A 19,552-nucleotide genomic window follows, 5' to 3' on the forward strand; every position below is an offset into this window, starting at 1 on the left:
GGGGTGGAGTTTGTTAGGTGTGTTCAGAAAGGTTTGTTAACACAATATCTAGATAAGCCAACAAGAGGAGAGGCTGTACTTGATCTGGTATTGGAAAATGAACCTGGTCAGTTGCCAGAATTGTGATCATTATCTCCAAAATGCTGTCCCACTGAGAGACCTAACTCCTTTACCATAGCATTGGAGAGGGATAGGAACAGGCAAGTTAGGAAAGCGTATAATTGGAGTAAGGGGAGATATGAAGCTATCAGGCAGGAACTTGGAAGCATAAATTGGGAACAGATGTTCTGAGGGAAATGTACTGCAGAGATGTGGCAAATGTTCAGGGGATATTTGCGTGGCGTTTTGCATAGGTACGTTCCAATGAGACAGGGAAAGGTTGGTAAGGTACAGAAACCATGGTGTACGAAGGCTGTTGAAAATCTAGTCAAGAAAAAAAAGAAAAGCTTATGAAAGATTTAAAAAAATTAGGTAATGATGGAGACCTAGAAAATTGTAAGGCTAGTAGGAAGGAGCTTAAGAATGAAATTAGGAGAGCCAGAAGGGGCCATGAGAAGCCCTTGGCGAGCAGGATTAAGGAAAACCCCAAGGCATTCTACACATATGTAAAGAGCAAGAGGATAAGACATGAGCAGATAGGATCAATCAAGTGTGACAGTGGAAAAGTGCATATGGAACTGGAGGAGATGACAGAGGTGCTTAATGAATACTTTGCTTCAGTACTCACTACAGAAAAGGACCATGGCGATTGTAGGGATGACTTACAGTGGACTGAAAAGCTTGAGCATATAGACATTAAGAAAGAGGATGTGCTGGAGCTTTTGGAAAACATCAAGTTGGATAAGTCACCTGGTCCGGATGATATATTCCCCAGGCTACTGTGGGAGGCGAGGGAGGAGATTGCTGAGCTTCTGACAATAATCTTTGCATCATCGATGGGAACGGGACAGTTTCCAGAGGACTGGAGGGTTGCAGATGTTGTTTCCTTCTTCAAGAAAGGGAGTAGAGATAGTCCAGGAAATTGTAGAGCAGTGAGTCTTACTTCAGTGGTTGGTAAGTTGATGGAGAAGATCCTGAGAGGCAGGATTTGTGAACATTTGGAGAGACATAATATGATTAGGAATAGTCAACATGTTTTTGTCAAAGGTAGATCATACCTTATGAGTCTGATTGAATTTTTTGAGGATGTGTCTGAATACGTTGATGAAAGAAGAGCAGTAGATGTAGTGTATATGGATTTCAGCAAAGCATTTGATAAGGTACCCCATGCAAGGCTTATTGAGAAAGTAAGGAGGCATGTAATCCAAGGGGACCTTGCTTTGTCCTACAAAAGGCAGAGAGTGGTTGTAGACGGGTCATATTCTGCATGGAGGCCAGTGACCAGTGGTGTGCCTCAGAGATCTGTTCTGGGACCCCTTTTCTTCATGATTTTTCTAAATGACCTGGATGAGGAAGTGGAGGGATGTATTAATAAAGTTGCTGATGACACAAAGGTTGGGAGTGTTGTGGATAGTGTGGAGGGCTGTCAGAGGTTACATCAGGATATCTGGGAGTTCAACCCAAATAAATGTGAGGTGGTTCATTTTGTTAGGTCAAATATGATGACAGAATATAGTATTAATGGTAAGACTCTTGGCAGTGTGGAGGATCTGCGGGATCTTGGGGTCAGATTCCATAGGACAATCAAAGCTGCTGCACAGGTTGACTAGGTGGTTAGGAAGGCATACAGTGTATTGTCCTTCATCAACCACGGGATTGAGTTCAAGAGCCGAGAGGTAATGTTACAGCTATATAGGACCCTGGTCAGGCCCCACTTGGAGTGCTGTGCTCAGTTCTGGTCACTTCATTACAGGAAGAATGTGGAAACCATAGAAAGGGTGCAGAGGAGATTGACGAGGATGTTGCCTGGATTGGTGAGCAAGCCTTATGAGAAGAGGTTGAGTGACCTTGGCTTTTTCACCCTGGAGTGACATAGGATGAGAGGTGACCTGATAGAGATGTATAAGATGATGAGAGGCATTGATTGTGTGGATAGTCAGAGGCTTTTCCCCAGGGCTGAAATGGCTAATACCAGAGGCCACAGTTTTAAGCTGCTTGGAAGTAGATACAGAGGAGATGTCAGGGGTAAGTTTTTTATGCAGAGAGTGGTGAGTGCATGGAATGGGCTGCTGGTGATGGTGGTGAATACATTAGGGCAGGGGTCAGCAACCTTTACCACTGAAAGAGCCACTTGGACCCGTTTCCCACAGAAAAGAAAACACTGGGAGCCGCAAAACCCGTTTGACATTTAAAATGAAATAACACTGCATACAACGTTTTGTTTTGCCTTTATGCTATGTATAAACAAACTATAATGTGTTGCATTTATGAAATTGATGAACTCCTGCAGAGAAGACGAAATTACATTTCTGCATGCAACAAAAACATTTTGAACTCCGAAAAAAAGACGTTGGGTTGAAGGTTATTTTTAAGTAAAATACTCAACGTCTATTTGAGTCCTTCTTGTATTTATGAAAAACGCCAAACTTAAATTTGCCGCCAGCAGCAAACCAAAAATAACGTCAGCCAGCTGTCAACCTGAAAAATAAAAGGACTATTTCACTGAACAATGAAAACATATGAATATACGTAAAATAATAGGCAATTAAAATATTTATCATACTTGTTCAGGTTGACTCACACCTGACAATGCAGTCGTATTCAGTAGGGATGGATCGATGCTTAGGGGAGTGACCGGGAAGGATAATGTGTTTTTTTCCTCTCTGAACTCACAGAAGCGTTTCCCAAACGATGTTTGCATTGCGATGATTGCAGAATGTAAATACTCCGAATTTATCATGTCGTGACCTTGTTTGAACTCTCTCAAATTGGGGAAGTGAGACAATGTGCCTTTCTGTAAATCTCTGGCAAGCAACGTCAACTTGCGTTCGAATGCCAAAACATCCTCCAACATGTGCAGGGCTGTACGTCCTTACCCCGTTGAAGAGCTGTGTTCAGCGTGTTCAGGTGCGCTGTCATGTCTACCATGAAGTGTAGCTTTTCCAGCCACTCTGGCTGTTCCAGCTCAGGAAAGTTGAGCCCTTTGCTGCCCAGGAAAGTTTTCACTTCTTCCAGACACGCGACAAAGCGTTTCAGCACCTCCCCTCTGGACAGCCAGCGATAAAAACACTTTGTAGCGGTGTGCTACACGCAGTCAGTAAACTGCAGTCAAAGATAGCTTTATTCGAACTAAACAGCCTTGCTTTTAAGCCTCCCTCAACCCGCCCCCCATGGGCGCGGATGCTGCAAAAGACACGTACTCACAAACCCCCGTAGGCTATCTCCCTTAGCCTGAACGCTGGCTAATTGTGAGCCGGTTCGGATGTGTCAGGAAATGGGTCACCACAACGTCTTATTTAGATTGTACAAGATCACCATAATCTTCAAATTTAGATTTACATTTCAAAAACTAACAAACTAACATAAAATACATTTTAATTAAATACTGACCATGTAGCGGTGTGCTACACGCAGCGCTAAAATTACGACACGGAGTCGATAACTGCAGTCGAAGGAAAAAACTTTTTTCGAAATCTTCAGCCTCACTTTTAAGCCTCCCTCAACCTGCCCCCCATGGCGCAGAGGCTCCAAAGCTCTGTGCTCGCAAACCCCCGTAGGCTATCTAATTGTGAGTCGGTTCGGATGTGCCAGGAAAAGGGTCGCCACAACCAATTATTTCCCAAAGCAACAGGGAGCCGCAGCACAGACGTAAAAGAGCCACATGTGGCTCCGGAGCCGCGGGTTGCCGACCCCCGCATTAGGGTCTTTTAACAGACTCCTGGGTAGGTACATGGAGCTTAGAAAAATGGAGGGCTGTGTGTATCCCGAGGTAATTTCTAAAGTAAGTGCGTGTTCGGCATAACATTGTGGGCCAAAGGGCCTGTATTGTGCTGTTGGTTTTCTATGTTTCTTTTACCTCAGACGGTTGAAGTTTGGTATGGGCACCCGAATCCTATGAACTTTCTACAGGCACACATTTGAGAGAATCCTGACTGGTTGCATCACTGCCCAGTATGGGAACTGTACCTCCCTTAATTGCAGGACTCGGCAAAGAGTGGTACGGACAGCCCAGCATATCTCTTGTTCTGAACTTCCTATGATTCAGGACATTTACAAAGACAGGTGTGTAAAAAGGGTCCGAAGGATCATTTGGACCCGAGTCACCCCAACCACAATCTACTCCAGATGCTACCATCTGGGAAGTGATACCGCAGCATAAAAGCCAGGACCAACAGGCTCCAGGACAGCTTGATTAACATGCTGACTTGAGTGTATTTCTATGTTACGTTGAATGTTCTATTTATTGTAAGTTATTATAAATTATTTTGATTGCACATTGGACATTTAGATGGAGACATAATGTAAAGATTTTGACTCATACGTGAAGGATGTAAGAAATAAACCGATTCATTTCATGTACAGCACCTTGTCAGAGGCCTTCTGAAAATCCAAGTACACAACATCCACCAATTCTCCTTGTTTATCGTGCTTGTTTTTCTTCAAAGAATTCTAACAAATTTGGCAGGCAAAATGTTCCTTTAAGAAAACCATGGTAACTTTTGCCTACTTTATCATGTCTCTCCAAATACCCAGAAACCTTATCCTTAACAGTTGACTCTACCATCTTCCCAATCAATGAGGTCAGGCCTATAATTTCCTTTGCCTCTTTCCCTTCTTGAAAAGTGGAGTGACATTTGCAATTTTCCAGTACTCTGGAACCATGACAGAATATAATGTTTCTTGAAAGATCCTTACAAATGCCTTCACGCTCTCTTCAGCTACCTTTTTCAGAAACGTGGGGTGTAGTCCCTCTGGTGACCGTTCAGCTTCCCAAGCACTGTCTCCCTAGTAATAGCAACTGCACTCACTTCTGCCCCAACACTCTTAAACTTCTGGCATACTGCTAATAAACAGTGAAGACTGATGCAAAACACTGAATTTTCTAGTGCTTCAATATCTACTCTCGCCTTCCTTTTACTCTTTGTGTGTCTGAAAAAAATTGGTATCTTCTTTGGTATTATTGGCTAACTTACCATCAGATTTAATCTTTTCCCTCCTTTTAGCTTTTTAGCTGCCTTCTGTAGGTTTATAAAAGCTTCTCAGCCCTATTACCTTCCCAATGAATTTTGCTCTATTATGTGCCCTCTCTTTTGCTTGTATGACATCTTTGACTTCCTTTGTCAGCTACGGTTGCATCATTCTTCTTCGTCTTTGGGATGTATCTTTCCTGCACCTTCCGAGTTGCTACCAGAAACTCCAGGGATTGTTGTACTGCCATCATACCTGTTGGTGTCCCCTTCCAATCAACTTTGGCTAGCTCCTCTCTCGTGCCTCTATGATTCACTGCTTCCTAAGGGCCCCTTTACCTTAACCTCCTGAATCAAATCTGATTTATTACACAACATTTAATCCAGAATAGCCTGTCTCTCGTGGGCTCAACCACAAGCCACTCTTAAAAAGCCATCTAGTAGGCATTCTACAAATTTCCTTTCTTAGGATCCAGCACCAACCTGATTATCCCAATCTTCCTGCATATTGAAATCCCTCATGACTATCATAACATTGACCTTTTGACATGTCTTTTCTAGCTCCCATTGTAATTTAAACCCTACATCCTGGCCACTATTTTGAGGCCTGTATGCAACTCCTGTCAGGTTTTTCTTATCCTTACAGTTGCTTAACTACCCACAAGGATTCTACATCTTCAAATCCTATGTCACCTCTTTCTAAGGATTTGCTTTCATTTTTTTATCAGCAGAGACATGCCACCCCTTCTGCAGTCCTGCCTGTCTTTTTGATAAAATGTGTATCCTTCAATGTTAAGCTCCCAACTATGATCCCTACTTCTTCGTCTTTGGGATGTATCTTTCCTGCACCTTCCGAATTGCTACCAGAAACTCCAGGGATTGATGTACTGCCATCATACCTGTTGGTGTCCCCTTCCAATCAACTTTGGCTGGCTCCTGCCAATCTCTAATTACGCTGCAAGTTCATCTAGATTATTCTGTATTTGTCACTGTTTCTGATTTTTGTCCCCATGTTACACTGCAACTCATCCCACTGATTGCAATTTAGCCTTCTCATCTGCCTGTTCTTCCTGGCAGTATCTCTACACATTGCATCCTCAGCCCTATTACTCTGGTTACCAAACCCTACCAAATTAATTTAAACCTTCCACAACAGATGTAGTAACCTGCCTGCAAAGATAGCAGTTCTGCTTGGCTTCAGGTGTATCCCATCCCTTCTGTACAGGTCATACCTTCCCAAAAGAGTTACCAATGATCTGGAAATCTAAAACCCTGCCCTCTGCACCAGCCATGCATTCATTAGCCAAATTATCCTCTTCATACCCTCACTGGTGCATGGCACAGGCAGCAATTTAGAGATTACTACCCTGGAGGTCCTGCTTTTTAGCTTTCTGCCTAACTCTAAATTCTCTCTTCAGGACCTCCTCCCTTTTCATACCTTTGTCATTGGTACCAATATGTATCAAGACCCGAACTGAGATGTTCCTGTCCCTGGTTCCGAGGTGGCAGCATACTGTCTTGGGTGTCTCTTTCATGTCCACAGTATCTTGTCTACTTTATCTATGGAATCCCGTATCACTACTGCAGTCCTCTTGTACCCCTTTTCCCTTCTGAGCCACAATGCCAGACTTGATGCCAGAGACCCAGGTGCTATGGCTCCCCCTAGCATCCAAAGTGGTATCCTTATTGTTGATGGGAACAGTCACAGGTACCCAGTGCAGGCTTGCCCATTTCCTTCCCCTCTTCTGACAGGGAGGTACCTGACATGCACTTTAGGGTGACTATCTCCCTGTAGCTCCTATCTTTCACCTCCTCATTTTCCCATATGAGCTGAAGGTCATCAGACTGCAGTCTGGTGCAGATGTGGTTATCTGGGAGGGTTGGAGATCTTGCAGAATTCCCACCCCTCTCAAAGAGCAAAACGCAGCCCCTGGAGCCATTCTCGCTGCACTAACTATGCACTAACGGACGAAAAATGAGTAAGACACTTGTCTCACCCAAGCCTGTTGAGCCAAAGCCTCCCCATTGCAATGCTGGTGTGCTCTAACAATAGCTGCTGTGCTTGTCCCTACCCTATTTTTTTTTTAATTTGTTCTTGCTAATGAATTGCAATATGATTAGGCTGCAGGGAAAAGCCAAAAGCCTGTGTGGAGCAGCCTCTTTCGATGGGATTACGCCGCTGGGAAAATAAAAGTATTCTTAAAAGTATATTCAGTTGAAAGCCAGTTATCCTTATAAACAAAATTAATAAGTAATAAATAGATGTGTTTGTGGTGGTAATTTTAATTACATTTAAATAAGTGGATGTGTAATGTTTCAGCACCACTATCAGTGTTGGTAAATAACAGTTCCTGTTGACAACAGCTATACAACTTAAATAATAAGAACTTTAACAGATGTATTTAATGTATTCATTCAAAACAATGGCATCTAATTTGTTTACTGCGTATGACAGTGTCTGTTGAACATTTAAATTCAAATGCAGTTCAGACTGACATACTTTCAGAATTGGCTCAATTCCCACATATTTAGGAAAGCAATTACTCTTAACAGAATAATGTCTGAGATGGTACTAAGTTGAAATAAGTGCATCATCAATTTGGAAATTTGCAATTCAGAAGAATGGGAGGGGATTTTACAGAAATGTGATAAAATTGTGAAAGGGGAAGTTAAAATAGTGGCAGGAAAGTTGTTTCCACTAGCTGGTGTGACTTGAAGTAAGTGGCATAACCTCAAGGTTTCTGGTAGTAGATTTAGTATGGAGATGTGGAGGAACAGCTTTTCCCAGATGGTAGTGAATTCACAGAGAAGGCATGCAGGAGTGAGATAAATCAGCAGGTTGAGTGTTGTCACAACAACAACCTTGCACTCAATGTCAGGAAGTCCAAGGAATTTATTGTCGACTTCAGGAAGGGGAAGTCAAGGGAACACACATCAGTTCTCATTGAGGGATCAGATATGAAAAGAGTGAACAGTTTCAAGTTCCTGGGTGTCAACATCTCTGAAGATCTATCCCAAGCCCAACATATGGATGCAGTCACAAAGAAGGCACTGCAGTGACCTCGGCAATGCTTTCCTTGCTGACAATCCCATTATCATCCCGATTCTCTAATATTACCCCCTTACTCTGACCTACTCTACCAGGATTCATTTTGAAAAAGTTGTCTTTAGGTAGGTAATTCTTGGTAAATTTTATTAGCCACTACTTTCCTTATGAATTATAAACTGTCCTTTACTGTCAGAAGTTCCCACTGTCTTTTTAATGTAACAAGAATGATCCAGTAAAAGATCCCCATGTAGTAGCTTTCCACAAGTGTTTCCTTTCTTGTTTCCCTTGTGCTTAAAAGAATGAATACATGGTAGAACCTGAGTGACCTAATTAACATAATAATGGACTGTTGAAACTTCCATATATCTGTAGAAAGAAAAATGCAATGAAAATTGAATGTGGGTTCTTATAAGCTGAGACTGGATAGATTAATTGACAAATAGGAAATGGCACCTAAATATTTTTGATATGTTTTCATGAAATTTCCTGGAAATTGACACAATGCCTTCTGTTCTGTGGGGTGGGGTGCGAACATGGGGTTTGGAGGTAATGGAAGACTGAGAGAATTTAGTATTTGTAGATAAAAAGTGTGGGAGAAATGAGATGGGACTGAAAGCCAGTTAATTCCTCGCATCTGATGACCTGAATACCAAACTTTTGAAAGTAGTAGTTGTCAAGATGATGGATGTCACCTTTCAAAATCCCATAAATCTTGATTTTGAGGCAGCAAATATAATTGTGTTACTTAAGACAGAAGGAGAAAATAACTAGGAACTACTAATGCCAGTTGTAGAGAAAGCTATTAAATGTGTTTACAGAGCACTTAAAAAATAATTATGTAGACAGCGTCAGTATAAATTGGAAAGGGGAGTTGTATGTGACATATCAGAATTTTTGTGATGGTAACTAGCAAAATAGATAAGGGTGTCCTTGTGGATGTGGTGTATTTAAACCTTAAGAAGGCTGCTATTGTGTCACATTGGGATATCAAATAAAATTGAAGCATGTGGACTGAGGGATAAAATGCTGGATTTGGACAAGCAGAAAACAAAATAGGAATAAAAATGTTATTTTCTGATTGGAGAGTTGGTGCTGCAAGGTTTGGAGTTGTTGTCCAGGCATATTGATGACTGGGTTGAAGGGGTAGTTGTGGGAGTTAGTTAACTTGTAACAGCTCTTGGTCACCTATCCAAACCCAAAACTAGAGGTAAAGTAGAGGAGGGAGGCAAGATGGGGAAAAAATGGGTAAGACTTAATATTTTCCAGTTTGGAATGGAGCACTGCACCTGGAAAAAGTTGAAGTATATCAGAATTTTACTCTGATGATCTAGACTTCCCTCCTTAAAGTAAAAAAATCTTGATGTGCCCTTCTATTCAGAAAAGACTAACTTTGTAATAAGTTTAGGACAAATCTGGATTTACCTTTTTATCATGTCTTTCCAAGATAGTTTTAGATAATTCAGTCACAGGTAAATACAACCTTCTTTAAAGTTTTTTTTTGTAACTGAAGTTTATGAAGAATCTTCATTACAGGTATTCACAACTTCATTCGAATAAGTCTGTGTCATGTGCTCCTTAAGATTCTTCTCCTTTCTTTCTCCATTTCATCCCAGCAACATTTTTTCTACCAATAGAATGCTAGAAATCTGAAATATTAACTCCTTTGCTTTACAGATGCTGCCGGACATATTGTGTATTTCCAGCATTTCTTTATTTTCGATATTTCATGTGGTTTATTGGCTATTGCCAAAATGCTTACTGCTTCTGATACTACCAAATAGCAAATGGTGGTTGAAGCAAGGAGTTTTTATTTTAGTTGGAAAAGTCTATATTTTTATAATTATGGCTTTAGGTAAAATCACCAATACACCAAAAATGGTGAGTACTTTGTTCTCAGAGGCACGTGCATTGAGATTGTTTCTAATAGTTCTGTCACACTACTGTCAGCTACTCTTTTGTGAGGTTACAAGTAATAACCCTGTATGTGGCAGAAATAGTAATAGTGTTTTTTTTAATCTTAATGGTTTCTTCTGACATTTTAAATGAAGTTTAATTGAATGTTCTCTTAAAATTTTTAATGAACTAAATATTCTCTGGCTGTTCTTTTTTTGATTTTGTTACATAGGGAGATGAAAATAAGACATCAGTGAGGGATCGATTTAATGCCCGGCAGTTTATTTCATGGCTACAGGATGTTGATGATAAATATGACAGAATGAAGGTAATTGTTTTTAATCCTGTATGGTATCTTTCTTGATTTTTCAGAAAGAAGTAGTGAAACTGTAATCTTATTCCACATGAGTTATTATATTAATTTCCAGAAGTGGACCTTTGGTACTCACATCAAAGTTCTTCCCTCCTTTGAAAGTAGGATGTCACGGTAGCATAATAGTTAGTGCAAGGCTATTACAGCTCAGGGTGTTGGAGTTCATTTCCAGTGTTCTCTGTAAGAAGGTTGACTTCCTCCCTGTGAATGCATGGGTTTTCTCCGGATGTTCCGGTTTCCACCCACAGTCCAAAGTCATACTAATTAGTAGGTTAATTGGTCATTGTAAATTGTCCTGTGATTTGGGTACGGTAAAGTAGATGAGTTGCTGAGTGATGTGGAAGGGCCTAATCCATGCTGTATTGCTAAATAAAATTTAAAACGTAAAAAATGTTCTTACTACTTTAAAAGGAAGATTGCAAAAGCAATTTATACAAAACTAGACTTTTTTTCTGGGTATTTTAAATCTGCCAATCTAAAGCTGGTCATTAACAAGAGGAAGTCTGCAGATGCTGGAAATCCAAGCAACACACACAAAATGCTGGAGGAACTCAGCAGGCCAGGCAGCATCTATGGGGGAAAAGAAGTACAGTTGACATTTCGGGCTGAAACTCTTCGGCGGAATTGGTCATTGTGAGCTTTTCAAATTCAAATCAGATTGATTTGATAAAATGGGGCTTTAGCTTGTAATAGTAAGCAGCATGGTAACTTACCAGATAATGTAGCGCTTTACAATGTCAGCTTTAAGATCAGGGTTCAATACTCAGCTCTATCTGTAAGCAGTTTGTACATTCTCCAAGTGACTGCATGGGTTTCTTTCAGTAGTCCAGTTTCTTCCCACGTTCCAAACACGTATGAGTTAAAGAATAGCAAGTTGGAAGCATGCTGTGTTGGCAGCAGAAACCTAGCGACACTTCTGGGCTGCCCTCAGCTTATCTTGGTGTGTGTTGGTCACTGAAGCAGATAGTGCATTTCACTGTATGTTTTGATTTACAGGTGATGAATCAAGTTAATTTTTTAATCTTTAAAATCTCTGTTGAGCAAAGAAATTGTTAAGATTTAAGTTCAATAACAAAATGACATGGGACAGAATGCAAATGTTTGATTTATTGATCATGACTCTTGAGTTTTATTTTTAAAGGTTATTTTAGTATTTGCTGCATGAAAATTCAAATGGATACAACACAGTGGAACATTTTCTACCTCCTATGTGCAATTCTCATTGTAGTTTTAATTAACACATTATTTACTTTGAGCTTCACTCAGTTGAAAAATCCTTAATACACCAGCTGGTTGGGTAGAATTTTGGAATTAAGAATTATAAACTTATTAAATATTTTTTAAAACAGCAGCAAGGCTGAAGGGAAATAAGAAGAACATATCTGTTGAAACTGATAGACCATAGAAAACTGAGTAGTAACAAGCCACATAAAAAAAAAAGTTCATTTCTGATAGTAAACACAAAGTGCACTGCAGATGCTGTGGTCAAATCAAGATGTACAAAAAAGCTGGATGAACTCAGCAGGTCAGGCAGCATCTGTTGAAAGAAGCAGTTAACATTTCGGGCTGAGACCCTTCGTCAGGACTAAAGAAAGAGGGGGCAGGGGCCCTATAAAGAAGGTGGTGGGAGAGTGGAAAACCAATCAGAGGAAAGATCAAGGGGTGGGGGGGGGAGGGGAAGCAGGGAGAGGATAGGCAAGAGAGGTGAAGAGGGAATCTAAGGGGAAAGCACTACGGGTAGTAGAAGAAGGCAGAGTTATAAGAGGTGATAGGCAGCCAGAAGAGGAGACAGAGTGAAGGTGGGATGGGGGAAGGGAGAGGGAGGAAATTGGAGAAGTTGGAGAATTAGATGTTCATACCAAGGGGCTGGAGACTACCCAGACAGTATATGAGATGTTGTTCCTTCAACCGAAGTTTGGCCTCATCATGGCAGTAGAAGAGGCCATGTATGGACATATCCGAATGGGAATGTGTTGAAGTGAGTGGCAGCTGGGAGATCCTGTCTGTTGTGGCAGACAGAGCGTAGGTGCTCGACGAAGCGGTCCCCCAATCTGCGTCGGGTCTCGCCGATGTAGAGGAGGCTGCACCGGGAGCACCGGATGCAATAGATTACCCCAACAGACTCACAAGTGAAGTGTTGCCTCACCTGGAAGGACTTTTTGGGGCCCTGAATGGTGGTAAGATATGAGGTGTAGGGACAGGTGTAGCACTTACCCTTGCAGGGATAAATGCCAGGTGGGAGATCTGTGGGGAGGGGCGTGTGAACCAGGCAGTCACAGAGGGAACGATCCCTGTAAAAAGCAAAGGGGGAAAGATGTCCTTAGTGGTGGGGTCCTGTTGAAGTTAATTTCTGATAATCTGTTTTGAATAATTAAGTACTTTATCAAATGTATAAGTGGGCCCAATCACTGAGTCCAGTCCTGTAACACTTTAGTATCTGGTACATTTGTCAAAACATCCTAACAAATGAAATATTAATGCACATTCATTGGCTATTTGGTGCCGTGGATGAATTAATTGAGTTCCATTATTCCATTATTATGCTTGTTAACCAAATATTGTATGCCTTTGTTCAATCAAGAATTGTGAAAGTTGGGGAAAATGCCTTCTTTAGTGGATAGAAGTAATTCTTCAAAATTACGGCTGTTAACCAAAAATTAAGTCTTATCATTTTTCAGCAATTGATTTGCTTTAATCAGGATCATCTACATAAAATTGTGATTTGCATACAAAAGAAAGATGAAAAGACCATTCTTTCAGCCATAATTTGTAGGAGCAATTGTGTTTTTAAAGGTGTACTATTTTTTAAAAAAAACAGGGAAGAGAGCATTATGCTATGGCATTGTTAGTTTTACTACTGACATAAACCATCAATAATTTGGAAGGGTCCAGGTTAAACTGGGAAGCATACAGTTTATTTCCTTGAAAGAGCATAGGAAGAATATGATAATATGAAAATTTGGTGATACTTCTCCTTGCAGATGGCCATAAAGACCACTCAGCTTGTTTTGTGGACAGATCCCCTACCTTTACAAGAGCATACGTACCAGCTGCACAAATGTATGTTGAAAACAAACTAAATGCTTCTTTGGAAGTTAAGTCCACCACAAAAATACTTGTTTGTAAAATAAAGTGCAGGGTTAGGATTAAATGATGAATTCTAATTAGGAGATTTTTTTCAGTCTGTTATATCCAAGATTACAAGTATAGAGTATTATAGGCCTAATAGCCTAATTCTGCTCATATGTCTCTTGGTCTTAACTGATTCTATTTTGAAAAATGAAAACTTGAGTTAAATTTCCTTTTGCTGAAAAACATTTTGTTACTAATGCCTTTTAATAATTTTTTCTTTGACAGACATGTTTACTAATGCGGCAGCAGCATGAAGCAGCTGCACTGAATGCAGTACAACGTATGGAATGGCAGCTAAAAGTACAGGAGCTTGACCCAGCTGGACATAAATCTCTGTGTGTCACTGAGGTCCCTTCCTTCTATGTGCCAATGGTTGATGTGAATGATGACTTTGTGCTTCTGCCAGCATGACAGTGATAGCATGTGGTTTATAACCATTTGTGGCACAAGTGGGATACCTCCCAAAGGAACATTATTTTGAGTTTTTTTCTTTAAAATCCTTAAGTGCTGCTTGCTAATGATTCCCTGTTTCATGAGGAGGAAGCATCATTGAAATTATAATTGCACTTTTCACAGATTTTAGATATCACTTCTGCAGGGAAGAAGGATGTCAAGACAGGTCAGTGGTTCAGATATAATAAAACTTAAGCAATTATAGCCTGCACACCAACTGGAAAGTCGCAGGCCAAAGGTTGTATGCCCACGTTGAAGTGCAGAACAGTAGGACTCAACATAACTGGTAACTGCCATATAGCATTGCCCTTAATCATGTACTATTTTGTTGCAATAGAGAGGCAATGACAATTTAGTGGTGTATGTTGGCATTAACGATTTTAGCTTCAATTTAAATAATTATTGGAAAATAAGTAACAGTATTGCACATCTCTACTTTTGTCAGACTAGTTGAATTGGTTGGGTGATCAAATGTGTACAGTGTGGTCAAACTTCATCTTCATTGATCAGAATTATCAGGTCACAAGTTGGACTTTTAAGTGCATTGTGAATTGTTATAGATTTAAAGACGTAAACAGGTAAGATTTTGGAACTTGTAGATAATTTGTTTTAGGGAAAAAATAATGTCCAGCCTATTTAACCTGTCATGGCTTTACATGCACTCTGAAGTTCACGGTGATTGTATAATACAAGCTCTGCGTGTTGGCTGCAATTCTGTTACTGTTGTGAATAAGATCAACTCACAACGAGAAACCCTGTTGAAGCTTTTTAGTAGGGCCACTGAGTGTGTTTTAATTCTTTTCTCTTTTCCTATCTACCCTTTAATTTTTGGGCATTCATTGCTTCTCTGGTAGAGAGCACCACTTGACACTATAGAGCCAATACTAAATGGTTTTTTAAAAATAATTCCCTTAAATCCTGTACAGTTTTTTATATACATTAACCAGTGTACTGTGATGGCAATGGCTGCCTTTAGATAATTTATTTTGCCACACATTACTGCACAGTTGTAAATAAATACTCATACTGTAATATCACTCTTCAGAGCTAAATGTATAGAAGAAATCCTCAGATGTACAGTTTTTTTTTAGATGGCACTTTCATTTCAATTTGGGAAAAAAATGGGCCAAATTTGAAAAGCTCATTGTTTTACTGGTTAACCTTGGAAAGTCACATCTCCGCAGTGGAAGAAATTTTTGTTATGGCTGCAACAAAATTTATTCAGTTACTTCAAATTTTACACTAAGTTGCAAGTGTGGAGTAGATCTTTCAACTTTTTATTATTCAGCTGTGTGGTTTATTTGCTAAATATTTTCATGTTTACATAAAGGTAAAACTGCTGCACAGTAAATTTAAAAGGAAGCACTGATTCTGATTCAGTATATAAATTATTTTGACGACAAATGCCATGTTAGTCACCTGTGACAAGTAGGTATTTGGCATTTGATATGCTAGTTTTGCCTTTGAGAGGTATAAAACATCTGTTTTTTTAATGCATGCCCAACAGTAAATTCATCACTAGTAAATAGAGCATTTACTTTCCCACCTACTGATATTTACTGGACAAAGACTGAGAGATCTGAATACCAATCCTAGTTAAAATGCTGTTCAAGGCAATGGAAAATATTCTTTTTCCTGTAAATTTTATTGATACATTATCTCTAAGGAGAATTATTGTAAAAAAAAATTAATCAGATCCAGTGCACAATGTATTTAGTAAATTAGTATAAACATTCAAAGACATTATACTTGTTGGCATCTACTGGATATTCGAACATTAAACTGATGCACAGTTTAAAATACCTGATGACAAAGTAAATTTCTTCACATCTTTTGACTTTTATTGAAGACAACATCATCATCTTACTCAGGGCAAATAATTTGTTCCCATTCAAATCTTCAAATAAACTTCCATTCTTCACACCTGTTAATTTTTTGATGGAATTATATTGCCCAAATAGCAAATCTTAACCACACAACCAACTGCAAACTGTAAAAGTAGTGCTGCTACTGCACTGTATTACAATAGCTATTGGCTGTTTTATTACAGTCATTTTAATTATTATCTTTTTTTAAATAGGGGAGCTAACGTTATATTCTGTGGGTTCATGACTATTTTTGAACTGTTTAAAAGTGTACCTAGACACCAGTTATCCTTCATATATTTAAATTAAATCTGTTCTTTTTAAAATTTGTTTGAATGATTCTGAATATTTCAAGACTTGCCAATTATTTTAGTTTATTCAAAGTGAAGTGTAGTACATTGAAACATTATCAATGCTACATGTCACTGCAGTTTAATCATTCAGGTTTGCAGAAGACACAATCTTCAAAGGTGCCTACGTTATGGTGACTTAATATGGAACTGGTTATTTTTGTTAAAGGTCTACATTAATGGAAAACTGAAATGTATTGAGTGCTGTGCACACTGGCTTTTTGGTAGTGCAGTATTGTAAATTCAATCTTTTTAATTTTACCAAGGGCATTATCTTATTTCTTACTATGAAAATAGTACAATTATGTGTTTTGAACTACCTTATTACTATGATGGCTCAATGTTTTCCTTTTGTGAGACATACATATGCAGAATATCCTTTAATTGGTGCCTGGAAATTATTGAAATTTTATCCAGGTAATTATTATTGAATAGAAAAATAAATATAAAAGTTTAGCAAAAAAAATCTGTTTACACTAACCTCAGAGTCCGATTCCTGTTCTGTACTGTATTTTGATTTGTACTTTTTTTGGAGAGTAAATGTATTGTAAATCAGGCACATGTTATCTCTGTAATGTTAGCAGTTGAACTGCGTGCATTGTGTATCGTTTTTGTCAACTGGATCTTTGAATGTAGGGCTCAAACAGTGGAGCTATTGTATCCATATTTAAATACTAACAAGTGAATGATAATCAACAGACTGACAGTTTATTAAAATATCTTTCATAGCAACTGGATAGAGTGCAACTGAACTAAGTGTTGCTAGACTTCAGTTAATATTGGTCTGATTGTGACATTTCCTTAAGTTGAGGGAAACCTACTTATCCCAGGAAAATGTACCTCAAGTATGTCTCCGTACAGTTAATTGGTCAGTCCCATAGTGTCAAACTTGGCAAAGTTTAGCTATTTTATGTATACTTAAGTATTTTTCCCCCAAATGATCTTTTGCTTTTGGAGGAGATGGGTATGTATAAAAGAGTTAATGGTTTAATGTCTAAAATTTAGTACAATTTGCACCATGCCCATTACAAGTCTTCCCTTCTTAAATAAACAGTTTAATTGTTTGAAGCCTATATTAAAAACTGACAAAACTTGCCTAAGTCTACTGAGGTGACTCATGACAGCCACTACTTTTTACAGGAACCTGAACTAGCTGCTTTAACGTGTTTCTCAAACACCTGAACTTTCCTACCAAGAATGTTTTTTCCTCCCTCTGTCGAGTAACTGGTGTGCACTGTATTCCATTTTGGAATTACCTAGCAATTGTGGCATTCTTAAATCTGCAGTCTTTTATGCCATTGATCTGTGAATTTGTAGCTCAGATATTGCATGCAATGTCACAGTGCTTTAGGGAATGCATAATGTCACTATCACATTAATATATTTAGGGTTGGGCACGGAATGAGAATGATGCAAGGTAACAAAAAATAATTAGACTTTTATGCTAATTACAAAAATTGTTTGAGCCCTACTTAATTACTAGAAATGATATATGTTCATAAAGCATGGAAAATTATTCCTTGCAGAGATGTGCAAAAAGCTTGTGTTTCCTGTCATGGTCACTCAGTTTTAAACAATGGGTCTCTGTCATGGTACTATATAGTATCCTATTACAAAAGGCAATATTCAGAAGTATTTTACTATTTTATATTGATTTGTGAAAAGTAAAGTGAGAAATACCACTATCATGTATCTCAATAGGACTAAACTTAAGTATTATTTTCTTTATTCATTACCTTAATTTTTCCATAATTATTAGCTAGCCCCTACAGACAATATAATCTTAAATGAAAATTCATGTCATATTTATATCCTTGCCTATAACTGCAAGATCACATTTGAACTGATTATTTTTGACATTTAATACACATGGAGCATGCATACTTTTGCAGTTGTTTATTGTTGAAGAATGGTTCCAGTCTTTGTAGGTGCATAAACATCAATAATAAGACTACAGAACAGCACTAATTCTCTTGCATTGCAGGAAGTTTGGTAAATTAAACATTTGGTATAAAATTAAGAAGCAAGGCGAAAAGATTTTTGGTTGTATTACTATTACCATCTTTCTACCATTCCTGATGGCCCCTTTTGACATTTAATGGATCATTATGAAAAATCTTTTAAACTTTCCATAATTAAACCTGTAATAGTCCAAAACAACTAATATTTTTTCTGTATTTATATAAGCAGCTTAAGTTTTGTAAATGTGTGAATTGCAGAGCCATATGTGTGTGTACGTATCCTTCAAAACCAGCAAATGTCACAGTTGTTAATGTCACCTGTAGAAAATGGCTAAACAGCTTTAGATTTTTTTAAAGATATGTAAAATTAGAACATTATGATATTCTTTACTTGGCCTCTCAAAGGTGGGACTTGGTTCCAAGCTTCAAGAACACTAATAGAGTACTGGGAAAGTTTAAAAAGCCCAGCACTCTGTCAATTACCCAGACTAATATTTTAAGGTGACCAACAATGATAGTCCAAAAATTTTGCACACCTCTAACTATAGGGCGATAAAACTTTTTATTTCTTATTCTGATACCTGTGGTATATGGAGTGAAGTCTCAGATCTGTAAATGTTCTTGCATTTGTATGAGACATTGTACATAACTGTAAATAACATTAAGATCACACTCTCCTCTTTGTAATAGTAAACTGTGTAGAATGTTTTTTTTAAAAATAGAAAGCAGTGGCAAACATGCCATCGGTGATGTAACGATGTAATTTTTTTGTACAATTTAGGTTACTTGTGTACATATTGTTTGGCAGTGCGCCACTGCAGTACTGTCACTAGCTGTATGAGTTCTTGCAAAAACAAATGTTATTTTCTACAGTTGCATGTACAGAGAGAAGAGAGATACTGTTGTCCCTCAAAAATTATGTTCGTAAATAAATGAAAATAAATCAGTGTTATGATTATTTTCTTTAAATCCTGTCTTTACCAAGTTTTTCACTTACGATCCCCATTAGTTTTGAACCACTTGTTTACATTTTGTTCCATTTAACCAGTTGCATGTTTGAAGGAATAACTCAAAATACTTGGAATGTTTAAGAGCATTCCAATCTACAAACTGTTCCTTGGATTAATAAATCTTGAAAATGATACTTCGTAGACTGAATTAATAAGGTAAAAACAGAAAATAACTGAAATATTCTGCAGGTCAGGTACCTTCTGAGAGGATAGTGCATTGATGTAAAACATTAATTCTATTTACCTCTCCATGCACAGTTTTACATGCTGAGTAAACGTCCAGCACCTGACTTTTTTACTGTTAAAGATATTAAGTAGCTGTAGTTTTGTAGTCTTTTTATTGATAACCAGCCTTGTACATATGACCTGTGCTACAAGTAGAACAATGGAAATTAAAATT

The 19,552-nt window shown here is 38.5% G+C and overlaps 1 protein-coding gene across 2 annotated transcripts in view; it reads left to right on the forward strand.

Annotated features, from left to right (window-relative positions):
- ankrd11 (ankyrin repeat domain 11) overlaps positions 1 to 19,089 on the forward strand; it is a 172,158-nt gene extending 153,069 nt beyond the window's left edge. For both annotated transcript variants that reach the window (XM_059993042.1, XM_059993043.1), the window contains 2 exons: positions 10,241 to 10,336; positions 13,739 to 19,089. In XM_059993042.1, the coding sequence (XP_059849025.1) occupies positions 10,241 to 10,336; positions 13,739 to 13,924 (282 nt within the window). In that variant the 3' untranslated portion in view covers positions 13,925 to 19,089. The remainder of the gene's footprint in view (positions 1 to 10,240; positions 10,337 to 13,738) is intronic.
- The last annotated feature ends 463 nt before the right edge of the window (positions 19,090 to 19,552 follow it).

The sequence above is a fragment of the Hypanus sabinus genome, chromosome 17, assembly GCF_030144855.1.
Source record: "Hypanus sabinus isolate sHypSab1 chromosome 17, sHypSab1.hap1, whole genome shotgun sequence".
Taxonomy (NCBI): Eukaryota; Metazoa; Chordata; class Chondrichthyes; order Myliobatiformes; family Dasyatidae; genus Hypanus; species Hypanus sabinus.